This window comes from Podarcis muralis, chromosome 4, assembly GCF_964188315.1.
Source record: "Podarcis muralis chromosome 4, rPodMur119.hap1.1, whole genome shotgun sequence".
Classification (NCBI taxonomy): domain Eukaryota; kingdom Metazoa; phylum Chordata; class Lepidosauria; order Squamata; family Lacertidae; genus Podarcis; species Podarcis muralis.
In genome coordinates, this window is record NC_135658.1 from 41,852,927 (window position 1) to 41,879,249 (window position 26,323).

General features: G+C 45.0%; 1 protein-coding gene across 1 annotated transcript in view; it reads left to right on the forward strand.

The window, feature by feature from the left end:
• The window catches only part of GPA33 (glycoprotein A33), a 28,741-nt gene that overhangs the window by 587 nt on the left and 1,831 nt on the right, over nucleotides 1-26,323 (forward strand). Inside the window, exons 2-6 of the mRNA XM_028726850.2 lie at nucleotides 10,376-10,530; nucleotides 11,590-11,803; nucleotides 13,130-13,294; nucleotides 23,738-23,848; nucleotides 25,221-25,344. Coding sequence (XP_028582683.2) covers nucleotides 10,376-10,530; nucleotides 11,590-11,803; nucleotides 13,130-13,294; nucleotides 23,738-23,848; nucleotides 25,221-25,344 — 769 coding nt within the window. The remainder of the gene's footprint in view (nucleotides 1-10,375; nucleotides 10,531-11,589; nucleotides 11,804-13,129; nucleotides 13,295-23,737; nucleotides 23,849-25,220; nucleotides 25,345-26,323) is intronic.

Genomic DNA, 26,323 nt, shown 5'->3' on the forward strand with positions numbered 1-26,323 from the left:
AAATGCTGACTTTTTAATGTTTCATTTAAATTATTCCCTTAATGTTGTGGGCTACCAGAATGCAACAGCAGTGCCAAACTGTTCATCTAGCATTAGATTAATACAGAAACACAGAAGCAGGACGGCTACCCTGGCACACTGCTCTGCCAAGATTTTAATTATCCTAAGTTGTTTGCAGTGCATTGACACGAGGAAAGGAACATTCTGAAATGGTTTTCTTAAATGAATGAAGTCTCTCCACTTAGGTTAAGTGGAGAAATCCTAAGCATATGAAGCTTCCTTACACAGAGTGAGGACATTGGTCCACCTAAGTCAGTACTGTATTGCTCTAATTCATAGTGGATCCCTAAGACTTCAGAATCCGTACACGAGATCCTTTATCCAGAGATGCCAAAGTTGAACCTTGTTGTACATTTGCTGCACTACTGAGTTATGGTCCTTTCCTAGCTTGCCACAGGTGGATAACTAACGGATTTATGATGGAGATGGGATTGGGGGGGGGGGGGCTTGGGTTCCTGACTCATCTACTCTCTTAACCACTACACTATGCATTGTTCCTCCCTTCCCTGCTCCCCAGTAGAATAGATTAAAAAAAAATCCACAGTAATACAGGATGCAAGCTCACACCTCTTTGTGTGGCTATTTGTCACAAAAGTGATCAGCATTAAAAAGAGAGAGAAAAGAATAAGTGATGGATGGGACAGTGTTGCATACTCTCATTTCATTCAGGATTAGATACCTTGGCGGGACTTGGGCTATGACCTGAACAGCACTTTTCTGTGCAATCTGCTACTGATATTTGTGCACTGAGGGGACACAGCACACACTACAGTATTTTCTGAGCTAGATTGTCACTTCTTTTATTCCCCCCCCCCCATTCAAAAACATGTACCCCATTCCTGGGCACAAAAATATGGGAAACCCATAAAGACTTGTTCTGACATAGTGGGTGACAAAACTCAGATGATAGGAAGTGTGGCAAGGAGCATCTAAAGTGCATTTAACTGTGGGATGAATTCTGGCCGACCTCACTAGGGATGAGCAACCAACTGGCTCACCCTAGAAGTGTTCAGCTTTTCCCAGTGCTTGACTGGAACACTACAAGAACTTCCCCTCTGCTAATCTTAATTATCCAGCGTGCAAGCCTTAACCTTGAGGATTAAGTGGCACTCCCATCAATGCAGCTAAAGGTCCACAGTGGGAGAGGGCAAAGAATCTCAGCACACCTGTGGGATCATTTGTCACCCTTCCCACCAAGGACCCAGCCTTCTCATCACCTCTTGCTTCCCCAAGGCAAGAAGAAAGTGGAGATACTGTTGGAGGCATTGAGCACCAATGATTTGCAGAGCACCTTTTCTCATTTGGGACCTAGGCCTACAAGTCCCAGGATTCCTAATAGGAAAAGATGTCCCATGTATCAATTGTTGATGCACTATCTCTTGTCCTCCTGGAGTCAAGTTTCAGGTTCCCAGTGTGAAGAGATGCTCCATACATCTAGCAATGCATCATTTCCTTCCAGACATCCTAGGAAGTCCAGCCAATTGCCAAGTTCTCTAGGCAGGGGGAGATCAAGTTGATGGGAATGCCTTCCACTGCTGAGAACATACCCCATTCCTCTTCCCTAAGGCAGAAAAACCCTTATCTTGGGGAAAGGGGAGATGATTGTGGTAGAGGCAATGGACTAGCTAGCAGCAATGCATGGGGCATCTTTTCCTCCCAAAGATCCTGGGATATGATTATATGGTGCCTGGTAGAAAAATATATTTCTCATGTCACTGGGGTGGGAGTGAGGTCCTGCCACCATCTCCTCCCGAAGTAGGATTTTTGTTGTTTTGCTTTGTGGATTGGTTCAGATGGGTGGGGAGGGAAAGGGGCAGAACTAAGCTAGGTTATATGCTTGCGCTGATTTTGTTCACATTGATTCAAACAGAGCGCTTGCATATTTAAGCACTCTTGCTTGAAATGCTTGCCTCCCCATCTGTGGATGAAGACATACAGTACAAGATAAGTTACAGAGAAACTGTGAACATTTAGAATTCAACAGATGCACCTTTCATAATAAATGAACTCCATGTTAACTGTGGGATTTGTGCCTGTTGGGCACCTTCTTAAGACACAAAGAGTGAATTCACCTAGAATGTAAGACAGAAGTAGATCACGAACCCTTTAGTTATGTGATAATTGGAGCAAACACCATAACCTGAATGTGAGAAACTTGTGATAATCAAGTGATAAAACACCATCGTTCCCCCAAACTGAATCACATTTTCACTTTTTAAACATTTTCTTTCTGTTCGAGTTTTAACAACTGGCTGAAGTATTTCTCCTGTGTTCTTTGCAACTTTTGAAAACTACTCATTGAACTCTGATACTAAAACTGTCGAACTGATGATTTGAAAGAGTCAAATAGGTAGCTTACTGCAGCAGTTTGGATGTTTGACACAGGGGCGAGCTGGCATAAATCCCCTGAAGCGTGGCAAGTGACCTTTGGCGAGCCAACCCTTCTCATCATAACCTGCCTTATAGTATTGTTGAGGCAACAAAATGGAGGGCAGGAATTCATGTATGCTGCTCTGATCTCCTTGCAGGAAGGGCAGCATAAAAATGTCGTAAGCAAACAGAGCAAAGTTCATATGCTTACACAGCAGCAACGTGGCCCCACCCACCCAGAAACTGTCCGTACCTGCTGCCTCTGCCTCTACAGACACCCGTGCAATAGCTTTCTGTGTATGATACAGGCTATTCTCTGTGTGATCAAGGCCCTGCCTTTTGTAGGGTCCTCCATTGTAGGTCCCATGCCAGGGATGGGGAACTATTTTCAGCCCAAATAGCCACAGGCCAGTGGTGGGCAGAGGAAGGCCAAAGTGGGAATGGCAGCAAATGTGAAAGTTACCTTTGTACAGTAGGCTAGTTTCTATGCCCATTCCCACACCCCTGCTCTTGTTTATCCAGGCAAACAAGAATCAATTGTCCCAGTTTCAGCCAGACGAAAGAACTCAAAGAAGGGTTGTGGTCTGATGAAAGGGGATGTGGCTGGGAAGGGGGGTATGGTCTGGGGAGAATCCCAAGGACCAGATAGAGAGCTGATGGAGAGTAGGAGCAGAAAGAACACCCCTGAATGGACATGCCTCCCTGGATTCCTGGCACACAGTTTCTATCGACTCTCTCGATGATGGATTTCCTTCTAGAATTACAGGGAAAAAATATTTAAATTAGTACAAAGTTTCTGTTTAAAGTTCTCACGAAAGACATCCGTTTGTGACTGGGACACACTTCTAGCGCTCTCTCTCTTGTATCATCCTGCTGATCCTCAAACGAATATGAGCATGCTTCCACTTGCCCGATCATAGCCCCAAACTCGCATTTTGTGCAAAGGTATGTGACAAAGTTGTGAAGACCTTCTTCTGAAAGAAGAACAGCTCTGGGAGGAGAGGATTTTGAACAGAAAAATTGGAAGGGCAAGGAGAGTGGGTGGCATATACAGGAAACTATAGCAGGCATACCACACATTTCTCAGGGCTCTCTGGATGCTGCAGGTGAGGCTACTCTTGCTTTCTGGACCGCTTCTCACTGGGAACAAATGATCCATACAATCCTGCAGTAAACTCCACTCATTTTTGGCTCTCACCACCTGCCTTTTGGCTCTTCCTACCTGCCACCAGCATGTAGCGACCAAAAGAACACCCCCAAGGGAATGTGACCCTCAATAGAAAAAAATAATAACCTGAAGCCCTGTTCTAGACATAATAGTTATAATAATTTTTATTTATTGCATCCTGCCCATCTGACAGGATAAGGAAGTGAGGAGGATTTGTAGTAGAGATAAAGCAGGCAGGGAAAGGGTTAAGCACCCCATCTTTCCTGCTCTCCCCTCCCAAAACTGTTTTTCTTTTAAAAATAATTATATTGGAGCTCCGTTACTTTTATTTGTCCATAATGCCTTGATAGCTCATCATGCTAGCAAACAAGCCTTTTTTTCAGTCCCCTGCTTCCTGGGTATCCCTAGATCAGGCATAGGCAAACTCCGGCCCTCCAGATGTTTTGGCACTACAATTCCCATCGTCCCTAGCTAACAGGACCAGTGGTCAGGGATGATGGGAATGGTACTCAAAACATCTGGAGGGCCGGAGTTTGCCTATGCCTGCCCTAGACCCATCCAAGGGAATTTATAAAATAAGCTTAATATTTTAAGCTTTTAATTGTATAGGGCACCCCCCACCCCCCATATTTGTGGAATTTTGTTAAAGTCCTGCATCTGCATTTGCTGGTCTTAAAACGATTTGATCAGTTTCCAAAACCAATTTATTTCATATTTTTAGCCTATTTTAACTTGCTTGTTCAACGGAGGGTTTTTTATTTTTTTTAAAAAAAGCATTGACGGTTAGCGATGTGATGAACATCACAGGAAGAAAAGAGAAAGAAATACAATGGATGCAGAAGGAGACATGCCAGGATGGAACAAAACAGGGAGTTGTCAAAGCCCAGCAAAAAATGCAGCGATTATGCTTTGTTCTCGAGGATCTTCCCATGTTGAAACTGGATTACAAGCCAGTCAGGGAATGTCAGCGCAACGGTAAAAGAAAAGGCACCTAGGAAATTAACCCATTGCCTGCCTGTTGCAAACTAGATATAGAAATCTGATTAGGAAAACGTTTCACAAAACACAGGGCAGCCCAGGCTTTCCAAAGCACCTCATCAAAAGTTGCTTATGGCAATTACCTCATCAACTATGTCAAATGCATGACTTCATTAAAGGCTGCCAACTTCACTGTTGCCACTCCAAACTGTTGAGTGCCCTTATGATGACTGCTTGGACTTATTACTGCAAGACTCTTTTTGTAGGCTTTTGCTTCCTTTTTGTTCCTTCCAGTGTGGCCTTCTCTGTCTTCTTCTTCTTCTTCTTCTTCTTCTTCTTCTTCTTCTTCTTCTTCTTCTTCTTCTTCTTTTGCGATCACTCGTAGCCAAGTAAGATTGTCTTCCATAAACATAGTTTTAACAATGAGTATGTAAGTGACAGTGGAGGCCAATTCTGGATCCACACATCCTTACACAGTGGCGACATTGGTTCCCGGGTGGGAGTAGATCATGGTGTGGATTTGCCAAGCGTGCCTTCCTCTTAGCATGTTTCTCCCTTGCATCCTGAGTCTGAGTGTCTTCAAAGTCCATGACACCTTTGGTAAAGACTGTTCTCCAACTGTAGCGCTCGCAGGCCAGTGTTTCCCAGTTGTCGGTGTTTATACTACATTTTTTTAGATTTGCCTTGAGACAGTCTTTAAACCTCTTTTGTTGACCGCCAGCATTACACTTTCTATTTTTAAGTTTGGAATAGAGTAGTTGCTTTGGAAGACGATAATCAGGCATCCGCACAACATGACCAGTCCAACGAAGTTGATGTTGAAGAATCATTGCTTCAACACTGGTGATCTTTGCTTCATCCAGTACATGATTATTAGTTTGCCTGTCTTCCAAAGTGATGTGTAAGGGCCTTCTCTGTAGTGGCATCCTGACTAGAATAACCTCCCGCTAGAGCAGTGTTTCTCAACCTGTGGGTCCCCAGATGTTGTTGGATTACAACTCCCATCATTCCTAGCCAGCATGACCAGTGGTGAGGGATGATGGGAGTTGTAGTCCAACAACATCTGGGGACCCACAGGTTGAGAACCACTGAGCTAGAGGCTCAGTGGAGACAAATGTAGTGTAGTTCCAATGGATGGTTAAAGCACACTTGTTCTCTTAGGCTTTTGGATAAATTCAGGGCTTTTTTTCAGCCAGAATTCGACGGAACTGAGTTCTGGCACCTCTCTGGTGGGCATCATTGCCATTATAAGAGAACAAGGGAGGCATTCATGGTGAGTTTCTTTTTCTAGAAAAATAGCACTGGATAAATCTCACTGGGTGCCTCCAACTCCTGGTATATTCTGAATTGCCCCTCTTTTTGCGGGCGATGTTTTAAATATTGCATTGTGTTGTATTATCTGATATACTATGTTGTTTTTTTAAAAAAATATTGCATTTTTGAAAGTTACAGAGAAAAGAATAAATTAAAAGTTACACCCAAATACACAAAAAGAAAAGAAAAAAAGAGAAAAAATGAAAGAAAAAATACAAATAAGAGAAAAAAGGAAAAAAGAATTTAAAAGATACACACAATTGTTCAAAGGATACAAACTGTAATTTGAATATTCTATACAAAAGGCTCCCAGAAAGAAATTGCATTAATATTTCTTCTTTGCTTTCTTTCCTTACAATCACTTTCTTTCTGTTCCATTAAACTTGTTTGAATCCCTGATAAGTTAATTGACTCTATCCCTTTGCGGCTTCAACACTTCTCATTAGTTACCAATAATCTGTATTCCTTTATTTAAATCAATTTCCCCCCATTATTTCTGTGAAATTTATATAAGCACAACCAGGTATTATTTTTGGAACCATATTTAGTCAAGTACTGTAGTTTTTGAAGCAAACCCATTCCTTTTTTACATTGTCGCCTGAGTGGTTTCTTATTAGTTCTGTCATTTTGGCTAGTTCAAGATACTCGCACAACTTCAATTGCCACTTGTATTTTGTTGATATTAACTCACTTTTCCAGTATTTTGCTATTGATATTCTAGCTGCTGTTGTCGCGTAAAGAAACACTCTTTTATATTCATTTGAGATGCTTATCATTAAAATGCCTAATAGAAAAGCTTCAGCTTTCTTTAAAAATGTATGTTTTAGGATTTTCTTTAGTTCTTCATAAATCATGTCCCAAAATTTTTACATTTGGGGACATGTCCACCACATGTGGAATAAGGTTCCTTCATTTTGTTTACATCTCCAACACTTATTACTGTTATTTTTATTTATTTTGGCTAATTTGCTTGGGGTCAGGTACCATCTGTGGATCATTTTCATAAAGTTTTCTTTTATAAGATAGCACGTGGTGAATTTTAAATCTGTTTTCCAAAGTTTCCCCCATTTTCCCATCTCGATAGGATAACCAAAATCATGTGGTTATCTGATATACTATGTTGTTTTATATGTATGCTGGAAACTGCCCTGCGATTCCTATGTAATTAATCAAGGGTGGCCTAAAAGAATGGCAAACAAATAAAGTGCCAAAAAGATTCCCACTGCTAAATAACTAGCCCTTTGGAGAGGGGGTCACAGTTGCCAGGTAGGAATGCAAGTTACATGCTGGAGCCCTAAGCTACTCACGTTCTGAGCTTAGTGGGGGAAGGCAGTTCAGAAAGCTCTCAGTTACAGATGAGTTGAGGATAGAGAGCACAACATTTTAATATTTTGCCATTGCAACCATGGATGTCTAAAGCTAGCCCTCCGTGGCTCTGCCAGGAAAAGCTTTTCTCTCTCCCTGAAAATAAGCTACCCCAAGTCAAGCAGAATGCTTGGGGTGGGGGAATGGGACACCAGAGGGTGAGGCCTTCATGCCTAGCAATGGGTCAATTTTGGTTTCTCTCAGTTTTCCATTTTTACAATCAGCGCTCCACATTTCCATATCAGTTTAAAGTTTTTTTTTGTCCTCAAGAAAATCCATCTGCATTTAGTTTAAATTTCTCCTATTATACACATTTTTATGCAATTTTGCCTAATATATACACTTTGTTGCAAAGCTATGTCTTCTAATAGAATTCATTTTTTAATTTTCACTAATATATGCATTTCTCTCTCTGTGTGTGTATACATACATACATGCATATGTGTATGCATTTTTCTACCCATTACATGGTTTGCATTGCAAAATTCAAATGATAACTGTATTACAAATGTGTCGTCATTTACTGTATTAAGCTTATGTTTTTTTAAAAAAGATGTTGTGTTTGGTTTGCATTCAGAAAGTGTGAATTAGATAAGCTTGCCTTTAAATGAGAAATTAATCTGATTTCTCCTACATCCCTATTCACAGCACAAGAAAAACACGGGAAGTGGCTGTAAACCAGGACAGACTATTTGTCCATCTAGCCCAGATAGAATTGTGACGGGCCATTAGCAGTTCCCCAGGGTCTCAAGCAGGGGCCTTTCTCATCACCTGCTACCTTAAACCTGCTACCTGGTACTCCCCAGATTCCATATAATGCGTATGGCTCTCCCACCATGATTTATATATCCTCGGTGTTGTATTGGGATTTGGATCCTATGGAAGCAGGGCCAGCCCTATCATTAGACACTTGTCTCTGGCAGCAGATTTGGAGAGGAACTGGGGTGGGCTCTCTCCTGCCGGTTGTCCAAGCTCACTCTGAGTGTGCCTCCTTGCCAACTTCTTCCACCGTGCTTCAGTCCCTGTTGCCAGCGGCCGCTTGTCGTATTTCTTGTGGCAAAATGGCTTAGGGCGACAATGTATGTGTGTTTGCACACAAAGGAATTAGTCTAAGTGTGTTTTATGGGACTGGCTTCCTGTGGCTACGTAGGATTGTAGCCTTAGTTTTGTTTTAATTTCTGGTCTCTAGACTTGAGAAAATTCCAGTGCCATAGACATTTAAACCAAAGAATTCTGGGAACTGTAATTTAAGGGTATTGGGAATTGTAGTTCTGTGAGGGGTAAACTACATTTCCCCAAGATATATTTTTTTGGGGGGGTGTCTTTTAAATGTGCTTTAAATAAAAACACTGGGAGTCATTCCTTAGTCCCTGAGCCCCTTCTCTTTAAGCTCAGCTAAATCCCCCATTAGGTGGGAGACGTTCAAGGGGTTCCCAGGTTACCTTGGTTACAGAACAAATACAGCTTTCCGATAGGTTCTCGGCATATATGAATTTTTATAGAAACACTCCCCTCAACTTAAATTTCAGTGTGCGGGGGGCGGAATTTTCTGAGTGAGACATTCCTCTGCAGTTTCTCTAAAAGGGTTGGGCTCTCTCACTTTTTCTCTCTGCCTTTGTCTTTTTTCTCTCTGAATGCTGGTTTTATGACCTGATTATGAACCCACCCCTGGAGGAACCGGTTTCTCCAGCACAATTGAGTTACCTCAGAACATAATAATGTACACTGCCAGGAAAAAAAAAGCCTTGTGGGCACACTTGTTTGCTCCCTGAGCTGAGAGAGGATCTGAGAGCCTTGGCCACCAACAGCAAGCTAGCTTTTTCCACAGATAGGAGGACTGTCCAGGAAGTTGGACAGGTGCCTCAGGGATGTAAGATATAGGATAAAATGCAAATAGATAGAATCATAGAGTTGTAGGGAGCCTTATGGGCCATCTCGCTTAATCACTTGCTTGTGGCAGAAAATTCAGAGGTAGGTGGTGGTCAAGCTGTTGCCAAGCTTCTCTTACTGTCAATAGGTTTTATGTGTGCAAACTGAATTATGGGGGACAGTGGATGGAACCTCCCACCTGCCATCCCTTATCGTACTAGTTGCAGGCAAAAAAAGTGGAACTGCATTATGTGTCAGCTGGGTGTGGTGACAATAAAAACTTTACGTTCAAAGGACCTTGTCCCCCTGTACATCCCTGAATGAGTCATAGAACTCAGCCTCATGGAAGCCAGTGGGAGGGAGGGAGGGACAAATAAGATATCTGAGAAGTCACAGATGCTCTGCCAGATCCTTTCACACCCCATGTTGTGTTTTACTGTATAAACTGATGTGATATGCACAGACTAAAGGTAAAGGTAAAGGAACCCCTGACCATTAGATCCAGTCGTGACTGACTCTAGGATTGTGGCACTCATCTCGCTTTATTGGCCGAGGGAGCTGGCGTACAGCTTCCGGGTCATGTGGCCAGCATGACTAATCCGCTTCTGGTGAACCAGAGCAGCGCATGGAAACGCCATTTACCTTCCCGCTGGAGCGGTACCTATTTATCTACTTGCACTTTGATGTGCTTTCAAACTGCTAGGTTGGCAGGAGCTGGGACTGAGCAATGGGAGCTCACCCCGTCATGGGGATTCGAACAGCCAACCTTCCGACCGGCAAATCCTAGGCTCTGTGGTTTAACCCACAGCGCCACCTGCGTCCCTATGCACAGACTACTATTATTTTATTAATTGTTTTACTGATTGTTCTGCAAACCACTTTGTGATCATCTGTGGTCTATTAATACTGGAAAGAACTAATGCTTCTTGCTTGCCTGGATGGAGGAATGTGGGCGTGGATGTAGAAAGCTCTGTTTTTTGTGCAGCTGGAAGGCAACCTATTGTACAAAGGTCACATTGATTGCCCTGCGTACCTATGTCCTAAGGGGATGCAGCCTTTGGGTTGGAAAACGTTTCTCCAACCCTGTCCTAGAGCAGGCGAAAAAGCGCGTTTCTTACAGAAGGCAGATACAGATGTGGAATGCAGATGTGTGCGATATCTTAGTAGGGCGTCCTAACTTATGCATACTGGCTTTCCAGTCAAAGTGACAAAGATAACAGTCGACCTTCTGACCTCTCTTTCTCTTTTTAGTTGTGGCAGCTGCTCACGCCCTCTCCGTAAACACACCTCAGAAGCAAGTGCAAGTGAAGAAAGGAGATAATATCACCCTACCGTGTACCTATGAAAGCTCTGTTGTTACTCCAGCTAAGGGGGACATTGTTGCCTGGATGAAAATGCCAGAAGAGGTGGGCAGCCATGGTGCAAGGCATATGATACGCATGAGTGTCTGGGAGAAAATGGCACTCTGTTAAGAAACAGGTGCGCCAAGACACCAGAGGAGCCTCTTTGACCTCTGTCAGTGAGCAGCCTTTCAAGGGTTCCTTTGGTCTTGGCTGCAAGAGGATGGGGCCAGATGGTAGCCTGAATTTTGTTTTAATTCCAGATCTTTAGTCTTGTGGCACATAACATCAGGCTGTCACTTTGGCTTTGATCCAGCACTTGACAGAGGCCGCCAATCATGCATAGCAACTGGTGGCTCCAGATGGGGGCACATATCCCCTAGGGCCTATCCAGTTCAATTCAATGTGAGCAGGATGAGCAGTACTGGTTCAGATGGTTCAAAAGCAAGTCTGCCTGTGTTCAGCGGAGTTAACTCCCAACTAAATGTCCAGTACCCCAGGTCTGTGCATGACTACATGGAGGCAAGTCCCATTGAATAACAATATTGTGCACTGGGAGCATTGCCTACTAATGTTTAAGGCTCCAAAGGAAAGGATTTGGTTTGACTGATTGTTTGGAGGCAATGCAGCAGATTGACTTGGCCCCTAAAACAACTTTAAGCTCATGGAATATAAGTTTCTGATCATATCTTCCCTGCTGCTGCCAACCATGTACATAAAATGTATTTCTTGAGGGTTGAGAGGTAGGGATGGAAAGACCTGTCAATTTCAGTTTGCTCACTTTCTCATTTTTTTCTGCCTTAAATTCAGCTCTCCAAATTTTTCCAGCAGTTTGTGTTTGCTTTGTTCATGAAAATTCATCATCATGAACATATATTTGTAATGCAGCTCTTGACTAATGTACACACTTAAAAGTGATTTCTTCCCCTACTATAATGCATTTTTTGATATATGTTTTTACTACTGAACTGCCTCAGCAATGAGACAATTCAGGAGACAGGGATAGGTTGGGTCTCCTTGTGTTTTGTTTGTTCATTTCGTGGTTAAAAATACTATAGTGACAAACAAAAGATTTGAGCCACAGTAATTAAGTCTTTTAAACTGATACTCTTCTCTTATTGTTAGGCAGAATTTATTAACCGGTACCTTGATGATGGTGGAACATGGATTAGTGATGCTTATAAAGGTCGGGTGAACTTCTCTAGCAATACAAATAATCATGACATTGGCATCATCCTCAGTCAGGTGACCTTGAATGACAATGGTACCTATGAATGCTCAGTCCGTCTTCGCGATGATCCTCCCTTGACACATTCAACAATGGAACTTTTGGTCCTTGGTAAGGCATTCTGCCCTTTGTATACATACCAGTCTCACACCCTAGTTCAGTAGCAGCGCACAGCAAGCAGGAAGTGCTGCTTGCAATGATCAGGGCGTAATCGGATCGCTAAAACTGTGCTCCACTGCAACATAAGGCAGCCATGCACATTTGTTCTAGATGATGATATCATGTAGTGTTTGTGCCACAGATCACTGGTCTTCAGCTGGTGGATCACGACCCACTAGTGGACTGTAGCCTAATCTAAGGTGAGTCATGATAGGAGCACTGCCACCATGCAAATATATGGTAAAAGATTAAGAAATGGGTCCCCAAATGCATGTTCAGGTTAAAAATGGATCCTGGGTCTGAAAAGGTTGAAGATACCTGCCATAGATGATCTTAGACTTGGTACTCATGGCTTTTCCTCCCACCCGGAACTCACCAGAACTCAGTTCCGGCACCTCTCAGGAGGGCGCCATTGCTATTGTAAGGGAAAAAGGGAGGCATTCATGGTGAGTTCTGGCACCTCTTTTTCTATAAAAATAACACTGTCGGTATTCATTACAGTGGAACCTCAGTTTTTGATTGTCTCGGAAGCTGAACGTTTCAGCTTTTGAACGTCAAAAACCTGAAAGTAACTGCTTTGGTTTTCGAATTAATGTATTTTTGGAAGCCGAACATGCCACACGGCTTCCGTTTTGAGTTTCCCTTTTGTATTGAGGCTTCCATATTGCGTTTCAGATGTTTCAGAAGTCGATCAGTCTTCTGGAACGGATTACATTCAAAAATTGAGGTTCCACTGTACTAATGGAAAGAATGGTGAAGACAACCATATATTTTAACCAAGTTTTCACTCAATGGGAATATGAAGAAGTGAGGAAGGTTGGAAGTTGTTCTATAGCAGATAACACTACCCACGTGTTCTGACAGCAGTTCTCCAGAAATTCAGATGTCTAATTTCATCTTGTTGCAAACTGACCCATGATCATTGGATGAAGGGCACTGTATAAATTCACTAAATAATAATTTTAATATTTCCCATGACTTGCTATTGATCCTTAAATTGGAGTAGTTGAGGTATGAACTTGATACCTTCTGCAGTGCACGTGCACTTCTGCTAAGCTGTTGCCCCCACCCAGTCAGTTTATGTGCCTAAAGAAAATTGTGAAGATGTGCAGATTTTGGAATAAAACTGTAATGGGTCAGTGTTGTTTGTGAAGGTCAGCATGCATTACTGCTGGTGATGGGATCTGAAGACAGAACATGTTTTAGGCTCTCCTCAACACAACAGCTTCCATTCTTATGTTGCTGAATTTGCTCAAGTTATTCTTTCCTCCTATCTAGTGGCTCCATCCAAGCCAGACTGCAAAATTATAGGGACCACAGAATTCGGACAAAACATTAACTTGACCTGCAATTCTATCGAAGGATTCCCCAAACCCGAATATTCCTGGCAAAGCTACAATCCAGAAAACAAACAACGAGCACTCGTAGGAACAGTAACGCCAGGTAAGCAGTGAGATGTTGGTACTTTGTGAAAATCGGTTTTCTGTATTCAGTTTTTAAATGCATGCAAATATTTTGAAGATTATTAATGTAAAAAGAGGAATGAAAAACCATCATTTTAATTTAGTCCTTAAAGTGTTATCTAGCAAGCACAGTGTAGATGCGATCTTCCCTTGTCCATTCTAATGTTTTCCATCTCTCACTGGTTATCTCTGCCATTTTCTTCATGCCTGATTTCATTCAACGGCAGCAACCGTTTTAGGCACACCTGATATGTGTGAACCCAGAATTGACTCAAAGACATCACAAAAAGGAGTGGAACATGGTGGGGGCGAAATGGGGGTAATTGCAGGCTTTTTCCATGGTGCTTCAAATATACACAATTTCACTTAAAAGTGTGGTGCCTTGGAACGTAACCCCCACATAAATTGGGAGTTTACTGTAATAAATTCTGGATGCAACAAGGCAAAAGTGGCACTCTTGTGACTTTCATGCTAGCTCGATTGCAATGAATCCAGAATCATGCTCACTGCCTGGTTCTTCTCTCACAATGATTAAAATCATTACTTCGAAAACATACATTAGTTAATGTAGGGTGAACATAGACAATTGTTCACCATGAGGCCATTAACCACAGTGGGGCTTGTAATTAATGGGCAATCTAGTTGCTTCTCTCTCCTCCTCCTGCCAAGTGGTGGTAAGGAGGACTCTATCATGCTCTGGCCTCTCCAGTTCTCTGATGCACCTTGTCAGGGAACTGCCATCGGAGGAACAGGTGGTGGAGGGGCTCAGGGAGGCTGGGAGAGACTCAACAGCTGAAGCAGGAACCAGCCGGGGGAGGAGTGGATCTCTGAGGGAATGCGAGCAGGAGGGAGGGCTCAGAGACGCTTCCAGCGAGAACAGTGGGGAGATATCTGAAGCTCCCATAGGGAGACCCACGCCTCGCCGGAAACTGTCACGCCGTGAGTCCAGAAGACGTGTTTCCGTTAAGGAGCTTTTATGCTGGAAACGATTCCGAAAGCAACCACTGTCGGAATCTGCAAGTGACTAGAGCAGCCATGTCTGAGGGGCTCCGTCACAGACAGAGGTTTGTGAACGTGCACAGACTCTGAGGGACTACGCTTTTACGCACAAGCAGCTCATCATCCCATCACAGCATTCCGACAGTCTTTGTAAGCTGCTGGTGCAGGAAAAGGCATCATGAGTGACCCAGCCGGAACCGGAGAAGCAGGGGTTGGAGCTGGTCCAAGCTTGGAAGAAAGGTACCGAGCGTTGGAGATCCAACTGGCGCTGCAGACGGCGAGGCTTGAGGAGAGAAGGGCGCAGGATGCAGACAAGAAGGGGAAAACCACCCAGTTCACCAGAAAGGTACCAGGATTGGTGCAGAAGTTTGGGGGGGACCCCAAGGACTACCATGCCTTTAGAACAGAGATGCAATATGCTCTCAATGTGCAGTTTGAGGAATTCCCTGACGAGGAATCGCGAGTGGCTTTCATGATTGGGCATCTTGAAAAGGGGGCGCGGGACTGGGTTCGGCCCCTGATGGCAACGCATAATGACATCCTAAAGGACACAATGAAGTTCTTTCGTGCAATGGATCTCATGTTTTCCAGCGATATTGAGAAGGGAGTGGTGCGCAGACAGCTAATGGCTTGCAAGCAGGGAAGCCGATCTGTCCGTGAGTACTGGACTGAATTCACCATGCTGGTGCACAGATTGGGGTGGGACTTATCGGCGGAACCCATTCAAATGCTTTTTGAAGAAGGTCTTGCTTCGGCGGTGAAAGATGAGCTTTCCCGGGGGCCCAGGGCGGATTCTATGGATCAGCTAACCAAATCTGCGCTGACCATAGGAGCGCGCCAGGAGGCGAGAGCTTTGGAGAGGCGGGAAGGGAAGGGGGAACGTTGCAAGGAGTTCCGCATTCCAGACATTCCAGAGCCAGCTTTCCCGCCGGCAGAGCCGATGGAAATCGGAACAACGCGCGCGCGCGCAGTTTCAAAGCCCAGTGAAGGGGGGAAGAAGGAGGGAAAAGGCGCCCGGAAATGCTATCTCTGCCAACAGCCAGGTCACTTTGCCAGAGTATGCCCCCAGAGGAAGGAATGGCAAGGGATGGTGGGGGCTGTGGAGGGAGGAGTGGAGGAAATACCGGAGCAAGTAAAAGCCAACGCCTGGCTGCCACCGTCGGGGCACAGCAGCCAGGCCAAAGAGCAGTGAAAGTGCCCACGCCAGAACCTCCTAAACCCGCCCTAGTGATAGAAGTGTCACTAGAGTTGCAAAACGGATACCCTCTAAAGATAAAGGCGCTGTTGGACTCAGGCAGCTCCTGCAATTTCATGAGCAAAGAGTTTGCAGCTGAACACCAGATACGGACGATCCCTTTAAGCAATCCCCTGCAGGTGACCACGATCGATGGCAGGGAACTGTTGGGAGGAGAAGTCAGCTTGCAGACCGTCCCAATGATAATGAAGGTGGCAAGGCACACAGAACTGATAGCGTTTAATGTGGCCACCTTGGGAGGGGCTCCCATTATTTTGGGGATGAGCTGGCTGGCGTTACATGATCCGCTGGTGGGCTGGCATCAGAGAGTGGTTTCCTTTGGCTCCGCACATTGCTTAGAACACTGCAAGGAGGGAAAGGGTTCAGCAGGAGCCCAAGCTACCCTAGCAGGGACGGAAGTAACGGAGAAAGTGAAGGTACCACGACAATATGCAGATCTCAGCGACGTGTTCAGCGAAAGGGAAGCTGACCAATTACCACCGCATAGACCCTTTGATTGTCAAATCAATTTACTGCCTGGGGCACAGCTCCCTGTAGGCAAGTTGTATGCCATGTCAGACAGAGAGATACAGGTGCTAAGAGAGTTTATTGACAAAAACCTGAAGAGAGGTTTCATCAGAGAGTCAAGAGCGGTGGGAGGTAGCCCAGTGTTTTTTGTGGATAAAAAAAACACGGACAAGCCGAGACTTGTGTGTGACTTTAGGGCCCTGAACGCAGTGTCAGAGCCCCTGGCTTTCCCCATGCCCAGGATTGATGACATTTTGAACAGGGTGCGGAAGGGAAAGATTTTTACAAAGCTGGACCTAAGGGGGGCGTACAACCTGATACGTATAAGGAAAGGGGATGAATGGAAAACCACCATGTTCACCCCTTTGGGGGCATTTGAATATCTCGTTATGCCATTTGGATTACAAGCAGGCTCGGCGTGCTTTCAATCGCTGATGAACCACGTACTAGGGCCTTTGCTTTACAAGAATTGTGTGGCCTTCCTAGATGACGTGTTGGTGTATTCTGAGAATGAGGAGCAACATGTAAGAGACATCAGAGAAGTGTTGAGCAGGCTGCTAGCCAACCGGCTGTGGGTGAAACTGGAGAAGTGTCAGTTTCATACCAAGGAGGTGGAGTTCCTGGGGTACCGCCTGTCAGACAAGGGATTGGCCATGGATCCCGGCAAGGTCCAGGCAGTGCTGGAATGGAAAACACCCAAAACAAGGAAGGATGTGCAGAGGTTCCTAGGGTTTGGGAACTTTTATCGTAAGTTCATCCGAAACTTTGCCCACCTGACGGCGCCCATTACGGACTGTCTCAGCAGTAAGAAGAAATTCGTTTGGACTGAGGAGGCGGAGCGAGCTTTTGAGGAGCTAAAAAGGGCCTTCGCCTCTGAAGAACAACTTCTGCATGTGGATTTACAAAAAAAGATGAGAGTCGAAACGGACGCATCAGACAGAGCCATAGGGGCGGTGCTTCTTCTGCAGCCAGGGAAGGAGGAGTCAGAGTGGAGGCCGTGTGCTTTTTTCTCGCGAAAGCTGAACAAATCCGAGAGGAACTACACGGTGTACGATCGAGAACTTCTTGCTATTCATGAGGCTTTTCGGAGATGGAGGCACCTGCTAATTGGCGCACAACATAAGGTGCAAGTGTGCACTGACCACAAGAACCTAGAGTATTGGAGAACGGCACGAGTGCTCAACCAACGGCAGTTGAGGTGGGCCCAGGAGTTCTCCAAATTTAACTTTGAGATTCATTACGTGCCAGGCCCAGAGAACGTTAGGGCGGACGCTCTCTCACGCAAACCTGAATATTTGGAGGGGGAGGGAGCACCCGAAGAAAGACATGTCATTCCAGAGGACCGCTGGGTGTGTGGGGCGGCATTGGTGGGGCGGCATTGGTGGGGCCAGAAAGACCATGGGAAGCAGTGGCCATAGATTTTATGACTGATCTGCCAAGGTCCAGAGGGAAAACAGCCATCATGGTTGTGGTAGACCTGTTAACCAAAATGGCACACTTTATAGCCTGCTCACATGCTGTCACGGCAGAAGAAACAGCTAAATTGTTTGTAGAAAATGTGTTTAGGTTGCATGGCGCCCCCTTGAGGGTGGTTTCTGACCGAGGGAAACAATTTACTTCCAGGTTCTGGAGGAAGCTCATGAGCTTACTGCAGGTAGAGGTTAATTTCTCGACTGCCCGGCATCCTGAGACCAATGGGCAGGCGGAAAGAGCCAATGGCATCCTCCAGCAATATTTGAGGTGTTATGTCAATGACAGAGAGAATGATTGGGTGGAGAAGTTGGCATTGGCGGAATTTGCCTACAACAATGCGGAGAACGTGTCCACGGGGATGAGCCCCTTTTTGGCTAATTACGGGTGCCATCCCAGGGCTTTCCCAGGGGGGGAAGGGGAGAGATGGAGCGTTCCAGCTGCCGAACAGTTCGTAGAAGAAATGGAAGCGATCCATCGCCAGCTCCAACTTAACTTAGACAGGGCCAAGGAGGAATATAAGAGGCAGGCAGACAAACACAGGAGAGAAGGTGAAACCATTAGGGCGGGGGACCAAGTGTGGCTGTCAACCCAAGGGTTACCCTTCAAAGGGGGTTGTAAAAAGTTAAGACCCAAAAGATTGGGCCCATTTGAAATCACACAACAGGTCAACCCAGTGGCTTTCAGACTCCGGTTACCGAACCACATGAAGCTGCACCCAGTTTTCCACAGGTCATTGCTGTCACTGTATAAAGGGGACAGAGAAGGGAGGGTCACTCGGGGACCAGCAATGGAGGAAAGGGAACAAAGCTACCATGTAGCGGAGATCCTCGATTCCAGGTGGAAGGGAGATCAAGTAGAGTATTTGGTAATGTGGGAAGGGGAACCGGAGTCGGAAAACACCTGGGTCAGGGCAGAGGATGTCAATGACGAGGTTTTAATAGAAACTTTTCATCAGAGGTTCCCACGCAAGCCTCAGCCTGTAGCGAGGTTCCGGAGGGAATACTTTGCCACCACCGACGAAGAAGAGGAGTTGGAGGGGTTCACAGAGTCCGAGGAGGAGGAGGATTCAGCGAGCCGGGACGGCGACCGATGGAGGGAAATGTTTGAGACGTCTGAAGATGAAGAAGATTCCTTTTGGGGTTTTACCTCCTCACCTCCCAGAGGAGAGGAAACGGGAGGGGGTGAAGGGGGCCCTGGAGGGGAGGTGGATGTCAGGGAACTGCCATCGGAGGAACAGGTGGTGGAGGGGCTCAGGGAGGCTGGGAGAGACTCAACAGCTGAAGCAGGAACCAGCCGGGGGAGGAGTGGATCTCTGAGGGAATGCGAGCAGGAGGGAGGGCTCAGAGACGCTTCCAGCGAGAACAGTGGGGAGGTATCTGAAGCTCCCATAGGGAGACCCACGCCTCACCGGAAACTGTCACGCCGTGAGTCCAGAAGACGTGTTTCCGTTAAGGAGCTTTTATGCTGGAAACGATTCCGAAAGCAACCACTGTCGGAATCTGCAAGTGACTAGAGCAGCCATGTCTGAGGGGCTCCGTCACAGACAGAGGTTTGTGAACGTGCACAGACTCTGAGGGACTACGCTTTTACGCACAAGCAGCTCATCATCCCATCACACACCTGTTCCAAGCTCTCCCTTGTGGCACTGACACAACCAGGGTTCCTGTATAGCAATTAAGAGATCCAGACTTTTTAAGCCTACATGTGTCAGGCTGGGTACGTGGGAGGTTGCAGCACACTCATCTGTCTTGGAACAGATTATATCATTGTTGAAAGACAGGGCAACATTGCACTCTCCATATCTGTTTCCTTAATGTGAAACCACAAACATTTGTTTGCATTTGATGTTGAACAAACATAACCTGCTCCCGTTGGGATGCTGATTCCAGTGCCGATGTAGCGCTGGCTGAAGTGTCCAATGCCACTACCCCATGAGATGCTGTGAGATCACTTGATGTTTATGCAGCCTAATGATGTCAGCAAGATACTTGCTACCCTCTGTTCCCCCTTGATCTCTGCCCCTCTTGGTTTATTCATCATCATCATAAACTTTATTGCACTAGCCAAAGGCCATGACATCATTCACAAAGGAAACAAAAAGAAAGTCAACAATAACCATAAAAGCCAAAAAAACACACCAGGCACTGTGAATACAAAGACCAACAATCACATCTCCTAGAAATTATTTGTTGCATATGATATAATAGCAGGGGGTTCTCAGGTAGAATGCGCCAGCTTAAATGTCTGAATCACCTTTGCAGTTGACCACTATTTTATCTAGTTCTTTTCTCCTGATCTTCTTAGCTGCCAATGCATATGGTGCTAGTTTATAAGTTATGAAGTTCTTGATTTATTAAATGTAGCAGACTTGTTTGGTCGGGAACATGGTTAATGCTTCATTACTTGAGGGGATGGTTCCTGCAGCCACTCATAATGAAGCCTCGTCCCCATCTGTTGCTTTGGACTAACTACTGACCAGTTGCTAATGCCCACTTTTTAGGAAATGTGGCTGAGAAGGTTATGATGGGGCACTTACAGTCATTCTTGAATGGTGTAGATTATCGAGCTCTAGTCCAAGTTCAGACCTGGCCATGGACGGGACTGAATCAGCCTTGGTCAGCCTGATGGATGACCATTATCAAGAATGGGACAAGGGGAGTATGACCTTGCTTCCTTTGCAATTTATGTGTGGCTTTTGATACCTTTGACCCTGCATATCAGGCACAGTATTACATTATTCTAGCCATATTTATAGAGCGAAGAGTAGCATTGGCAGATTGTTTTTCAGCCCCTGGCAGTTAAGCCATAGGACACTGGAGGGAGCTGTTTTATTCCCAATGCTATTTCCTATCTATATGAAGCCATCAGGACTGGTCATGAAGGAATTTAGGACAGGATGCTGTCAGTAAGCTGATGGCATTCAGCTCTATTTCTCCATAACATCCGAATCAGGAGAGGCCATACAGGAGCTGAGCTGGTGCCTGGATGCAGTGATGAGCTAGATGAGGGCAAATAAATTGAGCCTAATTTCTGACAGGACAAAGGCCGTATGGATCTATGGTTCTGGTGCATGGGAAACTGGCCAATTGCCTGCTCTGAAGCGGGCTGCATTTCTTCTGAAGGAGCAAGCCTAGGCATGTTCCTAGATCTAGGTTTTGTCCCTAGAGGTTTAGTGGCATTGGTAGCAAGGGGTACATTTTACCATCTTTAAGGTAAAGGTAAAGGGACCCCTGATTAGGCCCAGTCGTGGCCAACTTTGGGGTTGCGGTGCTCATTTCGCTGCTGGCGTACAGCTTCTGGGTCATGTGGCCAGCGTGACTAAGCCGCTTCTGGTGAACCAGAGCAGCGCACTGAAACGCCGTTCACCTTCCGGCCAGAGCGGTACCTATTTATCTACTTGCACCTTGACGTGCTTTCGAACTGCTAGGTTGGCAGGAGCAGGGACCGAGCAACGGGAGCTCACCCCGTTGCGGGGATTCGAACCGCTGACCTTCTGATCGGCAAGTCCCAGGTTCTGTGGTTTAACCCACAGCGCCATCTGCGTCCCTTTACCATCTTCAGCTGGTATTTATTTACTTAATTTATTTAGATGATTTTTGAACCACTTAATCAAAGAGCTAAGTGGTGTGCAAATAAAATTGCAAATAAAGCTAAAACCTACAAAACAACTGAACCATTTTAATTAAATTAAAATACGACAGCTGCCTGTTCCATGACTGGGATGGCCTGACCACAGTAGTCCAGGTATTGGTAACTTCAAGACTGGATTACTGCAACACACTACATAAGGCTTTCCTTGCTCCTGATTGGGAAACTGCTGTTGGTGCAGGGTGTGGCTCTATGTTTGGGGACCAGAAGCGAGATCTTGTCCACATATTATACTTGTCCTCAAAGATCTGCACAGTCTACAGGTTTGTAACTTGGTCAAGTTCAAAATTTCCTAATTAGTACATAAAGCCCATAATAGCCAGCAACCAGCTTGGTTGAGGGGTCACCTTGCCCATGAGGGCCTATTCAACTGCTTACACTTTTATGTATACAGTGGTACCTCGGGTTAAGAACTTAATTCGTTCTGGAGGTCTGTTCTTAACCTGAAACTGTTCTTAACCTGAAGCACCACTTTAGCTGCCACTGCGCCGCCGCTGCATGATTTCTGTTCTCATCCTGAAGCCAAGTTCTTAACCTGAGGTACTATTTCTGGGTTAGCGGAGTCTGTAACCTGAAGCGTATGTAACCTGAAGAGTATGTAACCCAAGGTATCACTGTACCATGTAATGTTTGTTGTGTATTTATGGGGAGGTGATGGTAGTGTGGTGAAACCACTGCTCTGGAATTCACAGTCTATTGACATTTTAGGCATCTGCTGGAGATATATATATGATGATATATATATATAATGACCCACCCAAGTGGTACTCAGGATATCACTCAAGAAATCACTCAAGATATCCCTCAAGCAATTAAGGAACAAAAGAAGAAAAGGCACACTAGCCTGGGAACTTCCTCTCTGCCCAGAACATTGGAGGCTATACACCACACCTCCTCAACAGTATTTATAGGAACTCAAACACTGAGATCCTGCTCTGTTCCAGTAACAAGAAGCCGAAAGCACCAGCCTGAAGATGACGAGTGAGACCTCGTCGAAACGTCGCCTAGACACCCCAACTTTTACACGGGAAGACACCCGAGGACACCAAAACCTGCATATATATATATATATATATATAAAATTTAGCTGCCTTTGGTTTTTTTAAAAAAGCTTTGTTGACCTCATTTTGTACTCTGCTTTAGGTAGCCTACATATTTTTCTCAATAGTTCTTCAGCTAACCTTTGTGGATGCAGATTGCCCACCCCCAAAACATGCTTCGTTTTGATTGTCTAAGTAAGCCCTTAAAATAGCTCAAGATTTGCAAAGAAAATGTGTGCAAAATGTGCTCATTGTTCACTAGTTTTGCCCATAGGTGGCACCACTACACCAGAAAATAGGATCCCAGTCAGGCACTGTAAATACTGGCATAATCCCCATCTCTAGGGGTATTGGTTAGTTTATTGTTTTCTTTTCATTTTGCTTCAGAATGACGATTTAACTCTGGCCCATATTTTTATATATTAAATTGTCAGTCAAGAAATCTACAAAGAAAGATTAGAAAAGTGCAACTTAAAGAGTAAGCTAAAGGTAAAGGTACCCCTGCCCGTACGGGCCAGTCTTGCCAGACTCTAGGGTTGTGCGCTCATCTCACTCTATAGGCCGGGAGCCAGCGCTGTCTGCAGACACTTCCGGGTCACGTGGCCAGCGTGACAAGCTGCATCTGGTGAGCCAGCGCAGCACACGGAACGCTGTTTACCTTCCCGCCAGTAAGCGGTCCCTATTTATCTACTTGCACCTGGGGGTGCTTTTGAACTGCTAGGTTGGCAGGCGCTGGGACCGAGCAACGGGAGCGCACCCCGCCGCGGGGATTCGAACCGCCGACCTTTCGATCGGCAAGCCCTAGGCGCTGAGGCTTTTACCCACAGCGCCACCCGCGTCCCAACTTAAAGAGTAGGGTCCAGTTATTGCTGCAATTGGAGCCCGTAATGGAGGGCGGAGGATAGGCCTGGCATATTCTTGCATGTATCTGTAACCATGTTAGGATTAATGCAAGTTGCATGGGTAAAGTACATAAAACATTGAAAATTGTGCTACAGTCACATGAAAACACGGAACAAATGGGGTTTCGTGTTGTTCCGACGACCCGCCTAGTTTCTATGTGGTGTGAAATGTGGAACTGCTAACTCAGTCACAAGCATTATCAGAAAGCCAGCATTGTGCACTAAACTGGATGCTAATCCCTCTTCAGTAGTGAGCCAGTCAATCTCTTTCATTTTAACCCATCTCATGGATTGCTGCAAGAATAAAATTGGAGCAATGGCCGCCTGTACTGACTGGTCCACTAAAACAGAATAAGGGACTGCATTTGGGAACACATGGTGACAAATGCAGTAAAGCAAAACCACACGTGTGGCTTGCCTGCATCTTCTTCCAGAGCTGAGGCTCCTGGGCAATGCTCTGGTCACTATGAAACCACCATCCAGGGTCCGTAAGACTCCCCACATAAGGTGGATTTAAAACTGCAATATGGCTGAAGACACTGATTCTATTTGCACCTGCTAAATAATGATGACCCTTTGCATCTTCTCTTTTGCATCAGGAGTGCTTATGCTGAAGAACATCTCTATAGACACCACTGGCTACTACATCTGCCTTGCCAAAAACTCTATCGGAGAGAGTTCATGCAACATCACTGTTAATGTCACACCACGTAAGATTGCAACATGCAAGGGTGGGGGGGAAAGAAAGCATGGCTACTGTGGTCTGATCGGCAAAGCATTTAAGTCCCTAAACAACCCCACGTCCCATTTTAAGAACTAGACTCACTTTGCTTAGTTGCAAAGCTTAGATGTGGCTGCAGTTGAGAATAAGCCCAAGACTTTGTGGTGACATATGGCTCTGATTATGTTTCCACCCTAGGTATTTGTTGCCTAATAGCCATGCTTCGTTTGCTCACTTTTTAGGGAGTGTCTACATAGGACCATCAAATCATCCCCCTATTTCCTCTAGGCTCTTCCTCTTTTTTGAAAACAAACGGAAACAGCACCACATTGGTAGATCACCAAAACTCAGCTATCTATTTTCCCTAAAAGGCTGGTTTTGATGTGTGTAATAGCATATTGATCAAACAAGTCTACTGTCATTCATCTATACCTCACACACCTCCTTTACTACTGATCACTTTTCTGGCCAAATGACATTTTAGCTGTGTTTCTTTTAAAGCGACCTTTAAACTTGCATCTTCCCACCTATTTTAAATTATTCAAATACTAATACAATAGAATTTGAGATAAAATTTATTTCAGTGAATTAAAAAATGATTTTTTTTAAAAAGACCAGCTTTCTCTATCAGTGCCATTTTATCAGCATGTTTATTAGACAAAAGGCAAGTTACTTCCTGTTTATTCTGCTTTTAAGTAAAGCAGTCATTTTTCTGAGAAAATTTCTTTAAAATTTTCGCTCACCCCCTAGAAAAGCCCCCCCTTGCATTCCCCCCCGATTATTCTCCTCCATTATTGTTGTTCTTGGTGGCAGCTGCCATTTCCAACGTGCTGAACCCCCCCCCCCCCAATTAAGTAGTAAACTACCCTACTGCCATAGTGAACCACTGAGAAACTGCTTGGTAATTTTCCTTGGGGTGTGTGAGCAGTGGCGTAGCGTGGGTTGTCAGCACCTGGGGCAAGGCAAGTAATTTGTGCCCCCTAACCCGTGGATTTGCGCCCCCTAACACTAACCCCCAGATGTTGCGCCCGGTGCTGCCGGCCCCCCCCTGCACCCCCCACGCTACGCCACTGTGTGTGAGTTTTGAGTGACCATTTTCACATAACTCTGTGTTATTCATTTGACCCCAACAGCAGCTAGAGGGCCAGAGTTTCCCTAATCCTGTTTTACAGAAACCATCTAGTTCAACCTAGATGAGCCCCCTTCCTGGCTTGTCATTCACAAGTTGCTCATTTGTCATATTATATTTAGCCAGAGCCACCCTCAGGCTAGAGGGAGAACAGTAGTAAGAGCTCTTCCCCAAAGGAAGAGATTTTGTTTCTCAACTATGAGGTGACTAATGCTAGTATTTTCTTCTACAGCATCCATGAATTTTGCCCTACTTGGTGGAGTCGTCGGTGGGCTTGTTGCTGTTGTCATTATTATTGCTGTTGTGGCTTACTGTTGTTGCTGCAGGAATGGGAAGGAAAAAGACTATGAGATGACGTGAGTGCCTTTCATTAGGTGGGGGGGGGTGGAATAAAAGTAGCATGGAGAAATTACATACTGCATGCACCTCTGAGGCAGCCGTCTCTCTCTACTCCCCTACCATGTCCCTTCCAATAGCTTTGTACTCAACACTTCCCCAACAAGCACAGCAACTGCTGAGCTTTCTAGCTGCTAGCAGCAGGTAGAAATGGTTTAAACCAGAGCTTTCCAAACTTTTCAAGTTGGTGACGCACTTTTTGAACATGCATCATTTTGTGACACAGTAATTCATTTTACTAGCAAACCGGAGGTTGAACTAACCCCTTTCAGCCCCAGGAGGAGTGTGGGGAGCATTTGTGTGACACACCTACACACTGCAGCCAACACATTAATATGTTGTGACACACAGCTTGAAAAGCTCTGGTTTAAACAAAAGAATGAGGAAAGGCTTTGGATCCCTTGGTAAATAGTTCCAAAGCAGTTTCAATCTGCAGATTTTTTTTTTTTGGGGGGGTGATTTTCCCTTTAAAAATTCATACTTAATTGATGGGAGTGGAATTGCTGATCTACTTGTGTGCAAGAAAAATGGATCAGCTCAAGATGTCCATCCCTACCTGCTACCAGGGAGGTGTTTAAAACACACTTTCTTTTGGTCCACAAACTATAACATTGAGGGTAGCTACATAAACAATTAGGTTTAAATGCATGTGGCTTTACCATTTCTTCGTGAATTCCTGCTTCATAACAGCAAGCCTCAATTTTATATTACCAATTTTGAAATTATGCTGTGAAAATGTTGCAAATGGAGATTTATACCATATGAATTCTCCAAATGGAGGTTATTCCTGTGAGATTAGGCAATCGTGAGAGTAAATAAAATAAAGCTGGCTCGGAAAGCACACAAGGATATTTTGAGATTGACTTCAGAAATAGATTTGTAGCACGACTTAATGTTAAAGTGTCTAGCATTTACATCGTGCTAGTCCTCTTTTTAGTA